The 18,303-nt window shown below is 41.6% G+C and overlaps 1 protein-coding gene across 7 annotated transcripts in view; it reads left to right on the top strand.

Annotated features, from left to right (window-relative positions):
- The window catches only part of myrf (myelin regulatory factor), a 283,101-nt gene that overhangs the window by 119,344 nt on the left and 145,454 nt on the right, over window positions 1–18,303 (top strand). For all 7 annotated transcript variants that reach the window (XM_072272390.1, XM_072272396.1, XM_072272391.1 and 4 more), the window contains one exon: window positions 12,842–12,929. In XM_072272390.1, coding sequence (XP_072128491.1) covers window positions 12,842–12,929 — 88 coding nt within the window. The remainder of the gene's footprint in view (window positions 1–12,841; window positions 12,930–18,303) is intronic.

An 18,303-nucleotide genomic window follows, 5' to 3' on the forward strand; every position in this document is an offset into this window, starting at 1 on the left:
AAGCCTCAAGACCCCAAGCCTGTCTCCAAGGCTCAAGCCTCAAGACCCCAAGCCTGTCTCCAAGGCTCAAGCCTCAAGACCCCAAGCCTGTCTCCAAGGCTCAAGCCTCAAGACCCCAAGCCTGTCTCCAAGGCTCAAGCCTCAAGACCCCAAGCCTGTCTCCAAGGCTCAAGCCTCAAGACCCCAAGCCTGTCTCCAAGGCTCAAGCCTCAAGACCCCAAGCCTGTCTCCAAGGCTCAAGCCTCAAGACCCCAAGCCTGTCTCCAAGGCTCAAGCCTCAAGACCCCAAGCCTGTCTCCAAGGCTCAAGCCTCAAGACCCCAAGCCTGTCTCCAAGGCTCAAGCCTCAAGACCCCAAGCCTGTCTCCAAGGCTCAAGCCTCAAGACCCCAAGCCTGTCTCCAAGGCTCAGGCCTCAAGACCCCAGCCATGTCCTGTCCTGAAGCCATGTCATGTCCTTGCCTGGTTCTGGGGTCTGAGCCCCAGGCAAGACCCAGAACCTGGGTCCCTGTCCAGTCTGTGGCTCAGAGTCCAAGCCTTGTCTCCTAGTCCATGGTTTCTAGTCCAGGTCCTGCTCTCCCTAGCCCAGGCTCCTAGTTCTTAGTTCCTTATCCAGGTTCCCTGTCTAGTCCATGTCCTAGTGCAAGTCTGCGATCTTGGACCTGCTCCTTGTCTGTATCCTGTTACGTCCCTACTCTAGTCAAGTCCTGTTCCTTGTACTTCAGTGTCTGTGTCTTGCATTTGGGTCCGCTTCCAATGTGACATATATATACACACCAATATTGCAAAGACCTTGTGGATTTCTTTTACTTGCGACTTTGGATTGCGCTGAACAAAAAATTATATTATCTCTTTGTATTATAATCAAAAAGTTTGCAATTGCATTATGAATCATGCCATGAAACATTACCATGAACGTCCTGATAAAATATCCAGAATTCTAGAATACGTTTGAGAAACCCTGTGACATGAGAAGTAACTCCCACCCACCAATCATAAGTCAGTGCAGGAATCTTTAATTCCCTCTTCTTAGGAAAATCAAGGAAATTGATTGTATGATAATGCTGTTTATTAAAGGTTAGCTGATTCATGTTGCAGGTGTTGATGCTATGTGTCTAAGTTCACCGTCTAGCCCATTTCTGGGGATTTTATGTAACAACAGCGGAGGGTTGATTTTCTCAGATCCTTTGAAAAAGTGACAAAAGATATTGGAAAAGGTTGTCAAACCATCATAAGTTCACTCCAGTAAATACTGGCCTGTTGCCTGGATGGTGCCAAGTTCAGCAAACCGTCAGCCAAGCACAGCCATTCACAATTAAAATTGACCCCAGTGGATGTCAGTGGAGAGGAGAATTCTGCCTTTGTTATTAAAGCAAAGAGTTTGTAACTCTGCACCATGATGTTTGCTAAAGGTGATGAGAGCTCCAATGGAATTAGAAATACTAGCTGGGCTTCAGACAGACTGCCAGATGTTGTGACCTCCAGCAGATTAAGCTCACTGTGTCGCCACTTAAGCACCATGCTTGCAGGCAAAGAAACATATTTTGCTGTAGAGTCATTTTTCTTTCTCCTTTTAGTTTCCTCAGATGCAAATATTTGTAAGTGTGACTGGGAGTTAGGTCTCAGCATTAACAGGCAAAACTGGAGTACAGTACTAACCGTAGTTTATTAAGAATGTAAGGTGCAGGTTTTGATGCTATGCTGAAGATTTGCTTCAGGATGGTTTTTATTCTTGATAGCCATGGTGTAATCATTTAGTTCAACAGGGTCATTATTCAGAGTGGCACTTTTATACACAATGATGGAGTTGACCTGCTTTGCATGAGAAGTATTGATAACTATAATTTAAATGGATTACAAGAGTACATGAACCCTGGCCACCTTTTACAGACTAATGATCAAATTGAGGACTGAAAGCTGTTCTCAAGTGAATGTTAATAAAACTGGATGATAACTAGATGGGTAATTCCTTTGAAAGATAGGGGATGCGGCAGTTTTGGGAGAATGAAGCAAAGCTCAACATTTTCTAGCCTGAGATAGGACAAAAAGAAGAAAAGCATTGAATCTCAATGCCCAATTACATTCTCTCAAACTGTAAGCAATGATGTATCTTCAGAATTTCCTCATATTAGGTAGTTCATATTCACATCTTAATTAATAGATAACTCCTTTGAATGATAAACACCTTGGCAGATTACTCTCTTTTCTAAGTAGCGTCCAAGTGGACATCAAGGACAAAAGAAAAGCAAACTAATGCCTCTACTTCTCAGAAGGTCAATGAAATTAAGCATGTCTCCAATGATTTACCAATTTTTCTCGATGCATCAAAAAAAGCACCTAATCCAGTTGCAACACAGCTCTGTACGATATCTGCTTTGCCCAAAATAGCAAGCAATTTGAGCTGTGAATTCAACCCAGTCCATCATACAAACCAGCCTCCCATCTATTGTCTTCCCATTGCATCAGGAAAGAAGCTAAGATAGACCATAAGACATAGGGGCAGAATTAGGCCATCTGGCCCATCGAGTCTGCTCCACCATTCAATCATAGCTGATCATTTTTCTTCTTCTCCTCAACACCAGTTCCCGTCCTTCTCTCCGAACCTTTGATGCCATGTCCAATCAAGAACCTATCAATCTCTGCCTTAAATACATCCAACGACCTGGCCTCCACAGCTGCCTGTGGCAACAAATTCCACAAATTCACCACCCTTTGGTGAAAAAAATTTCTCCACGTCTCTGCTTTGAAAGGGCACCCCTCTATCCTGAAGTGTGCCCTCTTTCCCAAACTCTCCCACCATAGGAAGCATCCTTTCCAAATCTACTCTGTCTCGGCCTTTCAACATTTGAAAGGATTCAATGAGATCTCCCCCTCATCCTTCTGAATTCCAGCGAGTATAGACCCAGAGCCATCAAATGTCTGGATGTAGGGTGTAAGTTGAATCAAGAGATAAAATTGGCATGTCGCAAAGGTAATGATGCAGTTGTTATGGGGGACTTCAACATGCAAGTAGACTGGAGGAATCAGGTTGGTACTGGACCCCAAGAAAGGGAGTTTGTGGAGTCCCTTTGAGATGGATCCTTAGAACAGCTTGTACTGGAGCCTACCAGAGAGAAGCAATTCTAGATTTAGTGTTGTGCAATGAACCGGATTTGATCAGGGACCTCGAGGTAAAGGAGCCATTGGGAGGTAGTGACCATAATGTTTTAAGTTTTAATCTACAGTTTGAGAGGGAGAAGTGAAACTCGGAAGTGTCAGTAATACAGTTGAACAAAGGGAACTATGGTGCTATGGGGGAGGAGCTGGCCAAAGTTCAATGGAACAATACCCTAGTAGGGATGACAGTGGAACAGCAATGGCAAGTGTTTCTGGGAATAATGCAGAAGGTGCAGGATCAGTTCATTCCAAAGAGGAAGAAAGATCCTAAGGGGAGTAAGGGGAGGGCGTGGCTGACAAGAAAAGTAATGGACAGTATAAAAATAAAAAAAGAGAAGTATAACATAGCAAAGAAGAGTGGGACACCGGAGGATTGGGAAACTTTTAAAGAGCAACAGAAGATAACTAAAAAGGTAATACGCGGAGAAAAAATGAGGTACGAAGGTAAACTAGCCAAGAATATAAAGGAGGATAGTAAAAGCTTCTTTTACTAGAGGAGGATAGTGAAAAGAAAAAAAATAGTTAAGACCAAAATTGGGCCCTTCAAGACAGAAGCGGGTGGATTTATTATGGGGAACAAGGAAATGGCAGACGAGTTGAACAGGTACTTTGGATCTGTCTTCACTAGGGAAGACACAAACAATCTCCAAGATGTAATAGTGGCCAAAGGACCTAAGGTAATGGATGAATTGAAGGAAATTTATATTAGGCAGAAAATGGTATTGGATAGGCTTTTGGATCTGAAGGCTGTTAAGTCCCCGGGACCTGATGGTCTGCATCCCAGGGTACTTAAGGAGGTGGCTTTAGAAATCGTGGACACATTGGTAATTATTTTCCAATGTTTTATAGATTCAGGATCAGTTCCTGTGGATTGGAGGGTGGCTTATGTTGTCCCTCTCTTCAAGAAGGGAGGAAGAGCGAAAACAGGGAATTATAGACCGGTTAGCCTGACGTTGATGGTGGGAAAGATGCTGGAGTCAATTATAAAAGATGAAATTACGACACATCTGGATAGTAGTAACAGGATCGGTCTGAGTCAGCATGGATTTACAAAGGGGAAATCGTGCTTGACGAATCTTCTGGAATTTTCTGAGGATGTAACTATGAAAATGGACAAGGGAGAGCCAGTGGATGTAGTGTACCTGGACTTTCAGAAAGCCTTTGATAAAGTCCCCGATAGGAGATTAGTGGGCAAAATTAGGGCACATGGTATTGGGGGCAGAGTACTGACATGGATTGAAAATTGGCTGGCTGACAGAAAACAAAGAGTAGCGGTTAACGGTTCCCTTTTGGAATGGCAGGCGGTGACCAGTGGGGTACCACAGGGTTCAGTGCTGGGACCGCAGCTGTTTACAATATATATTAATGATTTATATGAGGGAATTAAAAGCAACATTAGCAAATTTGCCGATGATACAAAGCTGGGTGGCAGTGTGAAATGTGAGGAGGATGTTGTGAGAATGCAGGGTGACTTGGACAGGCTGGGTGAGTGTGCAGATGCATGGCAGATGCAGTTTAATGTGGATAAATGTGAGGTTATCCACTTTGGTGGTAAGAACGGGAAGGCAGATTATTATCTAAATGGAGTCAAGTTAGGAAAAGGGGAAGCACAACGAGATCTAGGTGTTCTTGTACATCAGTCACTGAAAGCAAGCATGCAAGTACAGCAGGCGGTGAAAAAAGCTAATGGCATGCTGCCCTTCATAACAAGGGGAATTGAGTATAAGAGCAAAGAGGTCCTTCTGCAGCTGTACAGGACCCTGGTGAGACCACACCTGGAGTACTGTGTGCAGTTTTGGTCTCCGAATTTGAGGAAGGACATTCTTGCTATTGAGAGAGTGCAGCGTAGGTTCACAAGGTTAATTCCCGGGATGGCTGGATTGTCATATGTCGAAAGATTGGAGCGACTGGGCTTGTATACTCTGGAATTTAGAAGGCTGAAAGGGGATCTTATTGAAACATATAAGACTATTAAGGGATTGGACACGTTGGAGGCAGGAAGCATGTTCCCGCTGATGGGTGAGTCCAGAACCAGAGGCTTTAAGAATTAGGGGTAGGCCATTTAGAACAGAGTTGCGGAAAAACTTTTTCACCCAGAGAGTGGTGGATATATGGAATGCTGTGCCCCAGAAGGCTGTGGAGGCCAAGTCTCTGGATGCTTTCAAAAAAGAAATGGATAGAACTCTTAAAGATAGCGGAATCAAAGGTTATGGGGATAAGACAGGAACTGGATACTGATTGTGGATGATCAGCCATGATCACGGTGAATGGCGGTGCTGGCTCGAAGGGCCGAATGGCCTACTCCTGCACCTATTGTCTATAAATGTTCCTTGTATGATAAATCTTTCATTCCTGGAATCATCCTTGTGAACCTCCTCTGGACCAATGCCAGCACATCTTTTCTAAGATGAGGGGCCCTAAACTGTTCACAATACTCAAGGTGAAGCCTGCCCAGTACCTTATAAACCCTAAGCGTCACATCTTTGCTCTTGTATTCTAGACCTCTTGAAATGAATGCTAACATGGCATTTGCCTTCCTCACCACAGGCTCAACCTGCAAGTTAACCTTTAAGGTATTCTGCACTAGGAATCCCAAGTCCCCTTGCATCTCAGATATTTGGATTTTCTCCCCATTTAGAAAATAGTCCACACATTTATTTCTACTTCGAAAGTGCATGACTGCAATCAAGGGTCCCTCCCATCCCAGTCATCCTCTCTCAAAGCAAGAACGATTTTTTTTTGGGGGGTGGGGAATACCACCCGCTTAAAATTAAATTTGTAATTCAATTTTACATCTTTGCTTTAGAAAAAAAGCAAATAAACCATCAAATCCCAGAGGATAAAGGGGCACATCCTTGAACACCTGTTGTTATAAGTTGCATCCTGGGGAATTCTGCAAACAATTTATCCCTGGACTGAAAGCTTGTAAAATCAAAATAGCTACTTGTATCCTGTTCTACTGAGTTAGATGAAAGTCTTTATTAAAACTTAAATGGAACTATTGAAGGATGCACTTCAGTGGCCAATTTGAAAATTACAGAACTTATTTTAAAATTGGATGTTGACATTACAGACATTGGGAACAATAGGACAGGTAGCTATATTCAGTTTGAAAATTGTTTTACTTTAAGTTGTGTCAGTTATGCTCCTCTGCAAACTACAGTATATCTTGAGAAACATACTTCTTGTCTTAAGTGTTTATACTGAGATTTTAGTGTTAAAAGTTACGTACAAATATGACACAGGAGATGTTAGGGATGGCAGATGGTGGCTGCAGAGTCAGGGTGACGGGTGCAGTCCTGATGCAGGGTTTTGACCAGAAACATCAACACTTGCTTTCTTCCCTCAGATGCTACTCAACACAGTGAGTTTCTACAGCAGATTGTTGCCGCTTCCGGGTTTACTCTGAACATTCTTAAAAGGGATATGAACCCCAAAATGTAAACATTACCCTTAAAATCCGCTGTCCTTAGCAGGTCAGGAACAGCTTCTTCCCCTCTGCTGTCTGATTTTTAAATGGACATTGAACCCATGAACACAACATCAGTACATTTATTTATTTCTGGGATTTTTTTCACTACCTATTTTAACCTAACTATTTAATAGATATATATACTTACTGTAATTCAGTTTTTTTTCTCTATATTTACCTATCATCGATTTCATTGTACTGCTGCTGTAAAGTTCACAAATTTCACGACATATACTGGTGATGCTAAACCTGATTCTGATACAAATTAGCTTAATAATGTTTATATTTTGTTAGCCCTGTTTCTATATTAAACATTTTATGGGATAATAAAGCATATCCTCTGACTCACCATGAGTAATGCCATGGAAAATGTGCTAATACTTAAAATAAAGTCACGCATTTAGTAATTCTTCACAATTCAAGATTCAGGGTATGAAGATAGCAGGACAAATTTATTTGTATTTGTTTTCTGTTTAACCTTGAACTAGAATTTATGAACCCCACCTACATGAATGTTATGTTCGCTAATTGACCTGAGAACAAGGTCATATCTGACACAATAATACCATAGGAGCTAAATTGCATGCTGCAATATAATTAGACTGCTGTTAGACATTAGATCTTCAATCTTGCTATTGCCAGTGCTATGGGGGATAGTTAAAATGATTCATAATTATCTTGCATTAAAACAGAGCAGGTAAATTGAACTGACTGGACCATAAGCAATTATGTTTCTAATTATTTGACACAAGATTTGTATTTCTTTATTATTTCCTCTTGTTTATGTGCTAATGATATTCAGTGATAATATTAGAGTTATTTTCAATTGTAGGTGATCCCTTTTTGTTTATTTTTATTGAATTCATTTCTCCTGCTTTTGTCCAAATCAAAGGTTGCAGCCAATAGGTGAATGGCTTTGCCCTGTTCTCAGACGCTATCAATGATACTGGTGTCATCCATCAAAAGGTACTAATAAAGATCTAGAACAGATTTTTCCCTAAAATCTGTCCTCGCTGGTTGAAGACTGTATTGCTTCTGTTGCTACATTCCTACTTAAAATGGCTTAAAAGCTCGGGTGAAGGATGGCACCGACTAATGCAATTGAGTCGAGTTTATCGTCACATGCATATGTATATGTGTGCACAGGTACAGGTGCACAGGTACCTGTAGCAGCAGCATCATGACACGTGGCATCATCTAAGCCTTACAGGGGTGGCCATTCTCTTACATTCCATGCGTCAATTTTTTCACGCAGAAGTTCAGATGCGATTTTTTTTCATGCACGAGTTCTATATTAATATATTTTTACAAGAGTTGAATGGGGGCTCAAGAGTTGTATGGCGCATCTGAGCTCGTGAGTGAAAAAATTGACGCATGGAATGTAAAAGGTTGGCAGCATTCACAAGAAAATTAAACAAGTTTTACAAGAAAGAACACAATTTTTACAAACAATAAAGTCCACACCATTCTCACTTTATTTACCTGAATAATAATTTCATAATGATCTTTATTAGTGTTAATTGTATTTTTAATAAGTTGTGTTAGAATTCAGTATTTAGAATTTATGTACATCTTACATCCATCCCACAACATGAGAGAGTAAAAATCTTTGCATTATAATTCTGTTGCAATGTACAGACATGTGAATTTAAAAGTCTAATGGCTTGTAGAAAGAAGCTGTCCCATAGCCTGTTGGTTCTGGCTTTATTGCTGCGGTACCGTTTGCCAGACGGAAGCAGCTGAAACAGTTTATGGTTGGGGTGACTGGTGTCCCTGATGATCCTCCAGCCCTTCTTTCTGCACCTGCTGCTGTAAATGCCTCCAATGGAGGGAAGTTCACATCCACAGATGCGCTGGGCTATCTGTACCACTCTCTGCAGTGCCCAGCGATCAAGGTTGGTGCAGTTCCCGTACCAGGCAGTGACAGAGCCAGTCAAGATGCTCTCAATAGTGTCCCTGTAGATGGTCTTGAGGATTTGGGGGCTCATGCCAAATTCCTTCAGTCGCCTGAGGTGGAAGAGACACTGTTGTGCTTTTTTGCCACAAAGCTGGTGTGTAGAGTCTAGGTGAGATTTTCAGTGATGTGTATACAGGTTCCCCCCGCCATCCGAAGGTAGAGCGTTCCTATGAAACGGTTTGTAAACCAAAATGTCGTAAAGTGAAGAAGCAATTACCATTTATTTATATGGGAAAATTTTGTGAGCGTTCGCAGACCCAAAAATAACCTACCAAGTCATGCCAAATAACACATAAAACCTAAAATAACAATAACATATAGTAAAAACAGGAATGATATGATAAATACACAGCCTATATAAAGTAGAAATACTTTTTCACAATCATTACTGAACTGTTCTCCGTAGCGAAAATCTCACGCAGGCGTCATCGGCAGAAAATCTCACGCAAGCGCCGTTGGCAAGAAAACTCTCTCCAGTAACCTTTAAACTATGAAGCTGCCAAATCATACCAAATAACACGTAAAAATACACAGCCTATATAAAGTAGAAATAATGTATGTACAGTGTAGTATCACTTACGAGAATCAGGAAGCTAGCTTGCTGAGCACACTGATGATGGTGTGTTAGACTGAGTTGTTGCAGGTTGGGTGGTGCAGTGGCCCCCACCCTCCAGGCCGCCGACAGATACCGATCCGCGAAGCACGCAGGGTCCAGCGGTAGCCAGGAGGCATCCAGCACATCTTTAAGAAAAAAGCCGAAATAAACATGCTAATTAATTAGGTGCTGCCGACACGTAATTGTCGGCCCAGATCAGAGGTGATGCAATCGGCAATTGGCACTGATCTGGGCCAACAATTACGTGCTGGGCGGCACCTAATTAATTAGCATGTTTATTTCGGCTTTTTTCTTAAAGGTGTGCTGTGTGCCTCCCGGATACTGCTGCATTCTCTGCGAATCGGTATCTGTCCGTGGCCTGAGGGTTGGGGTGGTGGGACACTGGGGTGTCATCTCATCATTGTCTGTTTCCATTAGAGCAAGCAGCTCATCTTCTTCTATCTCTGCCCGCCTGGATGTCGAAGGTCGAGGTTCGTCGTCTGCTGTGGCTGATGTGGAAGGCTTTGCTTGACTGCTCAGCCTGGTGCATTTTTCTATCACACAGTTTTTTAATAAGGGCTCAAACCATCCTGCAAATATCCCCTAAACCAACGTACCCTTTCAAAATTAAAGTCGTACTTTATCATTACTCATTCAGTTTCGATTGTTATCCTTTTTTCTTCCAATTGCATCAGCTCTTCATCTGTCAGTTCTTGGTGATGGGATGCCAAAACCTCTTCAATATCATGTTCGTCAGCTTCCACAAGCCAAACTCACTTTGTCCTTACTTCGTTCACCAGGATCAAAACGCTTAATTATGTCTAGTTTTACCGTAAGTGTAACACCCTTACGAGCTCTTTCAGGCTTTTCCGATACCATAGAACTCATCTTGCAAATGACTGCTCACAGGCATGTGTTTAAGCAATACCGGCAAGAATGCAGTTCCGAATACGGGGGAAAGCGGCTGCTCTGCCTTTTATCGCATGCTGATTTTTTTTCTTAACAGTGAAAACACCTTCTGAAAGTGAAAACAGGGTACTAATGTCGGTTTTTCGTAACAGTGAGGTTTCGTAAAGCGAACGTTCAAAAAGCAGGGGACACCTGCACCGAGGAACTTGTATATTAGAATGGAAATTAGCATGTTATCTTGTTCTTAGCAGTTGACCTTCATGGATCTGTTATTCTTGTGTCATTTTGTCATTTGACTTGTGAGATTAGATAACCGATTATCTATAGTAATAGCTGCAAATATTTGTAACGGTAATAGGAAAGAGAAGCACATAGTCAGGAGGATATTCTGCTCAATTAACGTTTTAGCAAATGTTCAGAAATATCTACTGGTTTTTAATTGTTTTAATTCCTCCATTGGTTTGGGAATTTATGAGATAACCTGCGGTGTCCAGCACCTAGTGCCATCGTTCAAGCCTGAATCCTGACTATTTCCAAAACATTGCAGGCTGGTCAGAGGGAAGGGGAGTGGTGATAGAATAATGGGAGAGGAAAATAAGTCTGTAAATTTCTCCCAGTTGGAGATAGTTTTAAGTGTATTCCCAACCTGCTGGTCCTTGACCAACCACTTTTAAGGCAGATGTCACTGTACTAAAACCTTTAAGAGCATGATGCCTATTTTTGTTTATGTTCCTGTGAAGGTTCTTGGTGTATGTTCCTATATTTAAGGTACGTTGCAGTTGATGTACATCAGGAGAACAGAATATCATATCTATCTATTAATAGAATTCACTAATGCAACAATTTAGAGATTAAAATGAGCTCTATTTTGTGAACTGTTCTGATGTAACCCTTTCTGATAAATTTTCAGTGATAACAAACTATCTGACATTGTCACATCAAGAGTACTCTTCACCTTTTTGAAGTGATGGCATTAGACACATTAAACATGTGTTGTGTTAGGACCAATCTGTGCCTTTTAAATAGGCCATGGATAATCTGATCGCTGACCTCAACTCCATTTTCCTTGCATGATCCCCATAACTTTTAATTCCCCTGTAGGGCTATCTGTCTCATCTTTGAATATTATCTCCTAACCCCCAGTTGCTCTCCGTGGTAAAGATTTCAAAAGATTTCACAACTCCGAGAGAAGTAAATCCTCCACCTTTCTTATCTTCACCTTCAAGCCAAAGGATGAAGCAACCCTGGTGGAATGTCATAGATTTATTGTTTACACTGTGCTTGTGCTTGTATTGTTGTGAATTAACCCTGTGTCATTGGCATCAATCAAACTTTTATTTAACTGTTCAAAGTGTTCTTGAACTTGTGATTGGGGGTAGTTTTGGTTCAGAAAATGTCATTGTGTACTGAGTGGGTGTCCGCAAACAGGAAACACCTTCATCAAGTATAATAAAGCTTGTCTCTGTGGAATTGAAAGAAACAGGAACAGTGAGAAGTTGTCATTGACTGGGATTGTGTCCATTGCAGGAGATAGAGGAAGAGTGCCTCTACAAACTAGGTGTCACTGTGTTTGGAGGAAAAAGTGTTGGCTAGCTCAATGTCCAAATATGAAGGATTGAGAGAAAAGGAATACTATTCACAGAGTTGTAAGGAAATAAGCAAAGAAAAAATCGGTCCTGAAGGCAGCCACAGACTGTAATTATTCACTGGGACTTTCTCATATTCTGGGGTATTAGAACTGCAATAGTTTAAAGGGGTTTTAAAAGTATTCATTTTCCCCTCTTTTATAGCTGGCTGCACTTATTCCAACAGGGGATCTTCAATTAGAAATAACAACTCTTGTTTTTCTCCCTACAGATACGATCTGACCTGCTAAGTATTTTTAGTATCTGTAGTTTTTTGTGTATATATACATGCACTTAATGTACATTTGATAGTTTTAAAAAAATCATGTTTGGGTGCTTGAGGTCTCTTTATAAGCCACAATAAATATCTGTATTCATGCTATTGGATTAAACATTTCCGGTGTATCAGAAGCAGGCAGTGGCTCAGATCAGTGGTTTGAAAATCCAGTTTGTCACAGATCTGTAAAAAAAAGACACATGCAGAAGCTTTCCATCATTGTCAAGGTCCAAGTAGCAAAATAGGGGTCTTGGAGGGGTTGTGAAAGTGCAGAAAGCTTGTTTAAACATACAGTCCATTGCAGGCATTTTTTTTTAAAAATTGAAGTAATTATCTATAGATTATTACTCATAAAAGAGGGACAGAGACAACAAGAGAGAACAGAATGGTGGAAAGGATGATACTAAAGTGGGCCAGCAATCCTTGATAAAAAATGGAGGGCGGAAAGTAAGGAACGCTGAGTTTACTTTGCAGCAGACATATGGATTTGCAGAACCTTTAAATAACTGATGACTTCAGTGCTTGATTTACTGAATAGACTTCACTCATTCCTTAAATTCCAATTGTTAAAATCATCATTCTTCTTCTTTCCGAACCTAGTTTGAAATCCTCCCCGGATCAAGTAGATAAAATTCTCATTGCTTAATTACATAAGCAAAATAAATTTTATCTCTTTCCTGTCGGCATAATTTCAGATAATATTATCAGTAGTTACAGCTGGGTTATTCAGAAATAAAATGCATGCCTTAGATCTGAGATGGACGTTGTTCATGAACAGCAAGAGACTGTCCTGCTTCTCTGGGTTGCCCTCGTTATCCCTTTCCAATAACAATATTTCCTTTTCTTTTTAAGGGCATGAAATCAATGGAGCTCTTGATACGTCCAACATTGATACAAGTATTCTGGAGGAGTATATCAGTAAGGAAGACTCCACTGAAATGTAAGTCCAAACAGTGATGTAGTGGTATAATGAGCATGGGTCAATGTCACATTGGGTGCTGCCTTATTAAACATCATTGGCTATGGTGCATCTATAATTGTATAGGCTCTTACCTTTATTTAATTGGCCTGAAATAAACACCCTTTTATGAACATTATTTTCTTTGGCAGTCCCTCAGGGTGACTTGCTTCCATTCCAGTTTTGTAGGTTCTGAAGTGGATGATGGGGCTAACGTGGGAAGTGGGAAGTGCCGATTCTACCATAGGTGGGGCAGAAGTTGCCTGATGGGCCAGGAGGCTAGGCACTTTCTAAAGTCATGCACTCTTCCTCTTGCTCTTAAAAGCTGCCTGATGCATGGTTTTGAGGTTTTCACTAGTATTCATCCTTCATGGGCAAGATTCCTTCAAGGAGGCTTTGAATATGTCCTTGAATCTTTTCCTCAGTCCACCTGGTGAAATCTTCCAGTGACAGAGTTGAGAGCATCTGTTCCAGGAGCTTGGTGTTGATCATGCAAATAATGTGACCCTACTTGACAACTCTGACCTGCACGTAATTAGGGTCAATACAATAGTTTGATAGATATTCCCAAATTTGTCAGCTTGGTAAAATACAGTACCAACAAAGAACTTTGATGTAAAGGACAGATGGTCCAAAAATATTTTTCCTTCTATATTGAGCTTAGCCAACACTTGGAGTCCCAAAATGGATTTGATAACTAGGCAGTGGGTAATTAAAACAAAAGGAAACAGTAGTCAACTGTTTTGATATATCAGTGCTAGGTGAGGTAAGTGAGGATACTTTTAGGGTTGCCTTATGATCTTTCTGAAAATGGAATGGTCTGCAGGGCTTGTGGAATTGTGCCCTTGGCCTGATTTGGATCTTTCAAACCTTTAGTAGACAAAAGAGGGAGTTGCGTAATTCCCCCTTCCCGACATCCAATGTTCATTTAGAATCAAACCCAACAGAAAATATTCATGGTAGTTCCATGTGGTCCAACTAAATCCTTTATCCTTGCACTGTTTGAAATAATTGAACATTAAAGAAACACGTATTGGTAAACTTTGTTTTTTTAAGGGTGCATTATGTTCAAAATCTACTAGAAGGGAAATAATCTATTGTCAAGCATTTAACATTTTATCGTGCTTCTCATAAAGAAAGGCATTACTTATGCTTTCCTGTACTATATCATTGTTTCCTTAATTGCCACTGAAACCCCCTCCTCCATCTCCTCACTGGTGATTTTATGAGTTGCAAAGTGTAGTATTAATACATTGACAGTGTTTTACAAAGAATGACCTTGTGGAAGTTTTACAGCTGTCCCTCCCTTTGTCTCTGCTTTAATCACTGCCTCACCCTTTCAACATGAGCTGATCCCGTGAGGCAGCACAGCAGTCATTTCTCATTCTATCTACATTGCAGAGTAGCCGATCTCTGACTGAAAATGTAGGTCAAGTTGTTCTCATTTTGTCTCATTTGGTCAGCCAGCCCACATGTTTCAAAACTTCAGGTGGGAGCACAGATATCACATCAGAAATGTTAAAGATAATATGATTAATTTTTCAGCTATCTGCATCATCGCAAATTTAATGAAGCAACTGGAGAATTTATCAGAATCAAAATCAAGTTTAATACCACTGGCATATGTCATGGACTTAGTTAACTTTACAGCGGCAGTGCAATGAAATACATGATAAATAAATATAGAGGAAATAAGCCTGAGTTACATTAAGTATATACATATCTGTATTAAATAGTGAAGTTAAAATAAGTAGTGCAAAAAAAAGCAGTAATAAAAAAGTAATGAGGTAGTGTTCATGGGTTCAATGTCCAATTAGAAATATGGATGGCAGGGAGGAAGAGGCTGTTCCTGAATCATGGAGTCTGTGCCTTCAGGCTTCTGTACCTCCTTCCTGATGATAACGATGAGAAGAGGGCCTGTCCTGGATGGTAGGGCCCTTGATGTTGGATGACAGTTGGCACCCAGCTGAATGGTGCATTACCACCACCAACACCCATATTCACCAAGAACAAAATGGATGAGACAACTCAAATCCAGCTGTTGACATTTTAGAGGACCCTTACCCTGGTTGGGGAGATTCTATTGTATTTAGTATATTAAATATTAAATAGTGCTGTTATTTTGTCCAGATTTACAGAGATAAATGTTTTTTGGATAGATGCCTGAAGTACTCTTAACTGGAATTCTGCAGCTCTTACACTTACAATCGCCACTGAGATTATTGAGAAAGTAAAGAGGCGTGGGATCCAAGGGGACATTGCTTTGTGGATCCAGAACTGGCTTGCTGACAGAAGGCAAAGAGTAGTTGTAGACGGGTCATATTCTGCATGGAGGTCGGTCACCAGTGGGGTGCCTCAGGGATCGGTTCTGGGACCGCTACTCTTCATGATTTTTATAAATGATCTGGATGAGGAAGTGAAAGGTTGGGTTAGTAAATTTGCTGATGATGAGAGGTAATGTTGCAGCTATATGGGGCCCTGGTCAGACCCCACTTGGAGTACTGTGCTCAATTCTGGTTGCCTCACTATAGGAAGGATGTGGAAACCATAGAAAGGGTGCAGAGGAGATTTATAAGGATGTTGCCCGGATTGGGGAGCATGCCTTTTGAGAATAGAAACATAGAAACATAGAAAATAGGTGTAGGAGTAGGCCATTCGGCCCTTCGAGCCTGCACCACCATTCAATATGGTCATGGCTGATCATCCAACTCAGAACCCTGTACCAGCCTTCCCTCCATACCCCCTGATCCCTTTAGCCACAAGGGCCATGTCTAACTCCCTCTTAAATATAGCCAATGAACTGGCCTCAACTGTTTCCTGTGGCAGAGAATTCCACAGATTCACCACTCTCTTTGTGAAGAAGTTTTTCCTAATCTCGGTCCTAAAAGGCTTCTCCTTTATCCTCAAACTGTGACCCCTCATTCTGGACTTCCCCAACATCGGGAACAATCTTCCTGCATCCAACCTGTCCAATCCCTTTAGGATTTTATATGTTTCAATCAGATCCCTCCTCAATCTTCTAAATTCCAACGAGTATAAGCCTAGTTCATCCAGTCTTTCATCATATGAAAGTCCTGCCATCCCAGGAATCAATCTGGTGAAGCTTCTTTGTACTCCCTCTATGGCAAGGATGTCTTTCCTCAGATTAGGGGACCAAAACTGCACACAATACTCCAGGTGTGGTCTCACCAAGGCCTTGTACAACTGCAGTAGTACCTCCCTGCTCCTGTACTCGAATCCTCTTGCTATAAATGCCGGCATACCATTCGCCTTTTTCACCGCCTGCTGTACCTGCATGCCCACTTTCAATGACTGGTGTATAATGACACCCAGGTCTCGTTGCACCTCCCCTTTTCCTAATCGGCCACCATTCAGATAATAATCTGTTTTCCTGTTTTTGCCACCAAGGTGGATAACTTCACATTTATCCACATTAAATTGCATCTGCCATGAATTTGCCCAATCACCTCACCTATCCAAGTCACCCTGCATCCTCTTTGCATCCTCCTCACAGCTAACACTGCCGCCCAGCTTCGTGTCATCCGTAAACTTGGAGATGCTGCATTTAATTCCCTCATCCAAGTCATTAATATATATTGTAAACAACTGGGGTCCCAGCACTGAGCCTTGCAGTACCCCACTAGTCACTGCCTGCCATTCTGAAAAGGTCCCGTTTATTCCCACTCTTTGCTTCCTGTCTGCCAACCAATTCTCTATCCACATCAATACCTTACCCCCAATACCGTGTCCTTTAAGTTTGCACACTAATCTCCTGTGTGGGACCTTGTCAAAAGCCTTTTGAAAATCCAAATATACCACATCCACTGGTTCTCCCCTATCCACTCTACTAGTTACATCCTCAAAAAATTCTATGAGATTGGTCAGACATGATTTTCCTTTCACAAATCATGCTGACTTTGTCCGATGATTTCACCGCTTTCCAAATGTGCTGTTATCACATCTTTGATAACTGACTCTAGCAGTTTCCCCACCACTGATGTTAGGCTAACCGGTCTATAATTCCCTGGTTTCTCTCTCCCTCCTTTTTTAAAAAGTGGGGTTACATTAGCCGCCCTCCAATCCTCAGGAACTAGTCCAGAATCTAAAGAGTTTTGAAAAATTATCACTGATGCATCCACTATTTCTTGGGCTACTTCCTTAAGCACTCTGGGATGCAGACCATCTGGCCCTGGGGATTTATCTGCCTTTAATCCCTTCAATTTACCTAACACCACTTCCCTACTAACATGTATTTCCCTCAGTTCCTCCATCTCACTGGACCCTCTGTCCCCTACTATTTCCGGAAGGTTATTTATGTCCTCCTTAGTGAAGACAGAACCAAAGTAGTTATTCAATTGGTCTGCCATATCCTTGCTCCCCATAATCAATTCATCTGTTTCTGTCTGTAGGGGACCTACATTTGTCTTAACCAATCTTTTTCTTTTTACATACCTATAAAAGCTTTTACAGTCAGTTTTCATGTTCCCTGCCAGTTTTCTCTCATAATCTTTTTTTCCCCTTCCTAATTAAGCCCTTTGTCCTCCTCTGCTGAACTCTGAATTTCTCCCAGTCCTCAGGTGAGCCACTTTTTCTGGCTAATTTGTATGCTTCTTCTATGGAATTGATACTATCCCTAATTTCCCTTGTCAGCCACGGGTGCATTACCTTCCTTGATTTATTCTTTTGCCAAACTGGGATGAACAATTGTCGTAGTTCATCCATGCGATCTTTAAATGTTTGCCATTGCATATCCACCGTCAACCCTTTAAGTGTAATAGGTTGAGTGAACTCGTCCTTTTCTCCTTGGAGCGACGGAGGATGAGAGGTGACCTGATAGAGGTGTATAAGGTGATGAGAGGCATTGATCGTGTGGATAGTCAGAGGCTTTTCCCCAGGGCTGAATTGGCTAGCACGAGAGGGCATAGTTTTAAGGAGATGTCAAGGGTACGTTTTTTATGCAGAGAGTGCGTGGAATGGGCTGCTGGCGGCGGCGGTGGAGGCGGAAACGATAGGGTCTTTTAAGAGACTCCTGGATGGCTACATGGAGCTTAGAAAAATAGAGGGCTATGGGTAAAGCCTGGTAGTTCTAAGGTAGGAACATGTTCGGCACAGCTTTGTGGGCCGAAGGGCCTGTATTGTGCTGTAGGTTTTCTATGTTTCTATCTTTCTGTGTTTCTTCTTGACATCTATCTTCTATCCTCTAACATTCTGCATTCATTCTCAGGACTTGTGAGGTTGAATTTTTTTTTGTGTGTGCCATACTCTGCCAGAGCCTCGGTGACCACTTTCTGTTCTCTCAAGTGGTTGTCTTGGAGGAAAGATTCTGTGAGTGGACCCCCACGTCCTTCTCACAACA

The sequence above is a fragment of the Mobula birostris genome, chromosome 11, assembly GCF_030028105.1.
Source record: "Mobula birostris isolate sMobBir1 chromosome 11, sMobBir1.hap1, whole genome shotgun sequence".
In the NCBI taxonomy this organism is placed as follows: Eukaryota; Metazoa; Chordata; class Chondrichthyes; order Myliobatiformes; family Myliobatidae; genus Mobula; species Mobula birostris.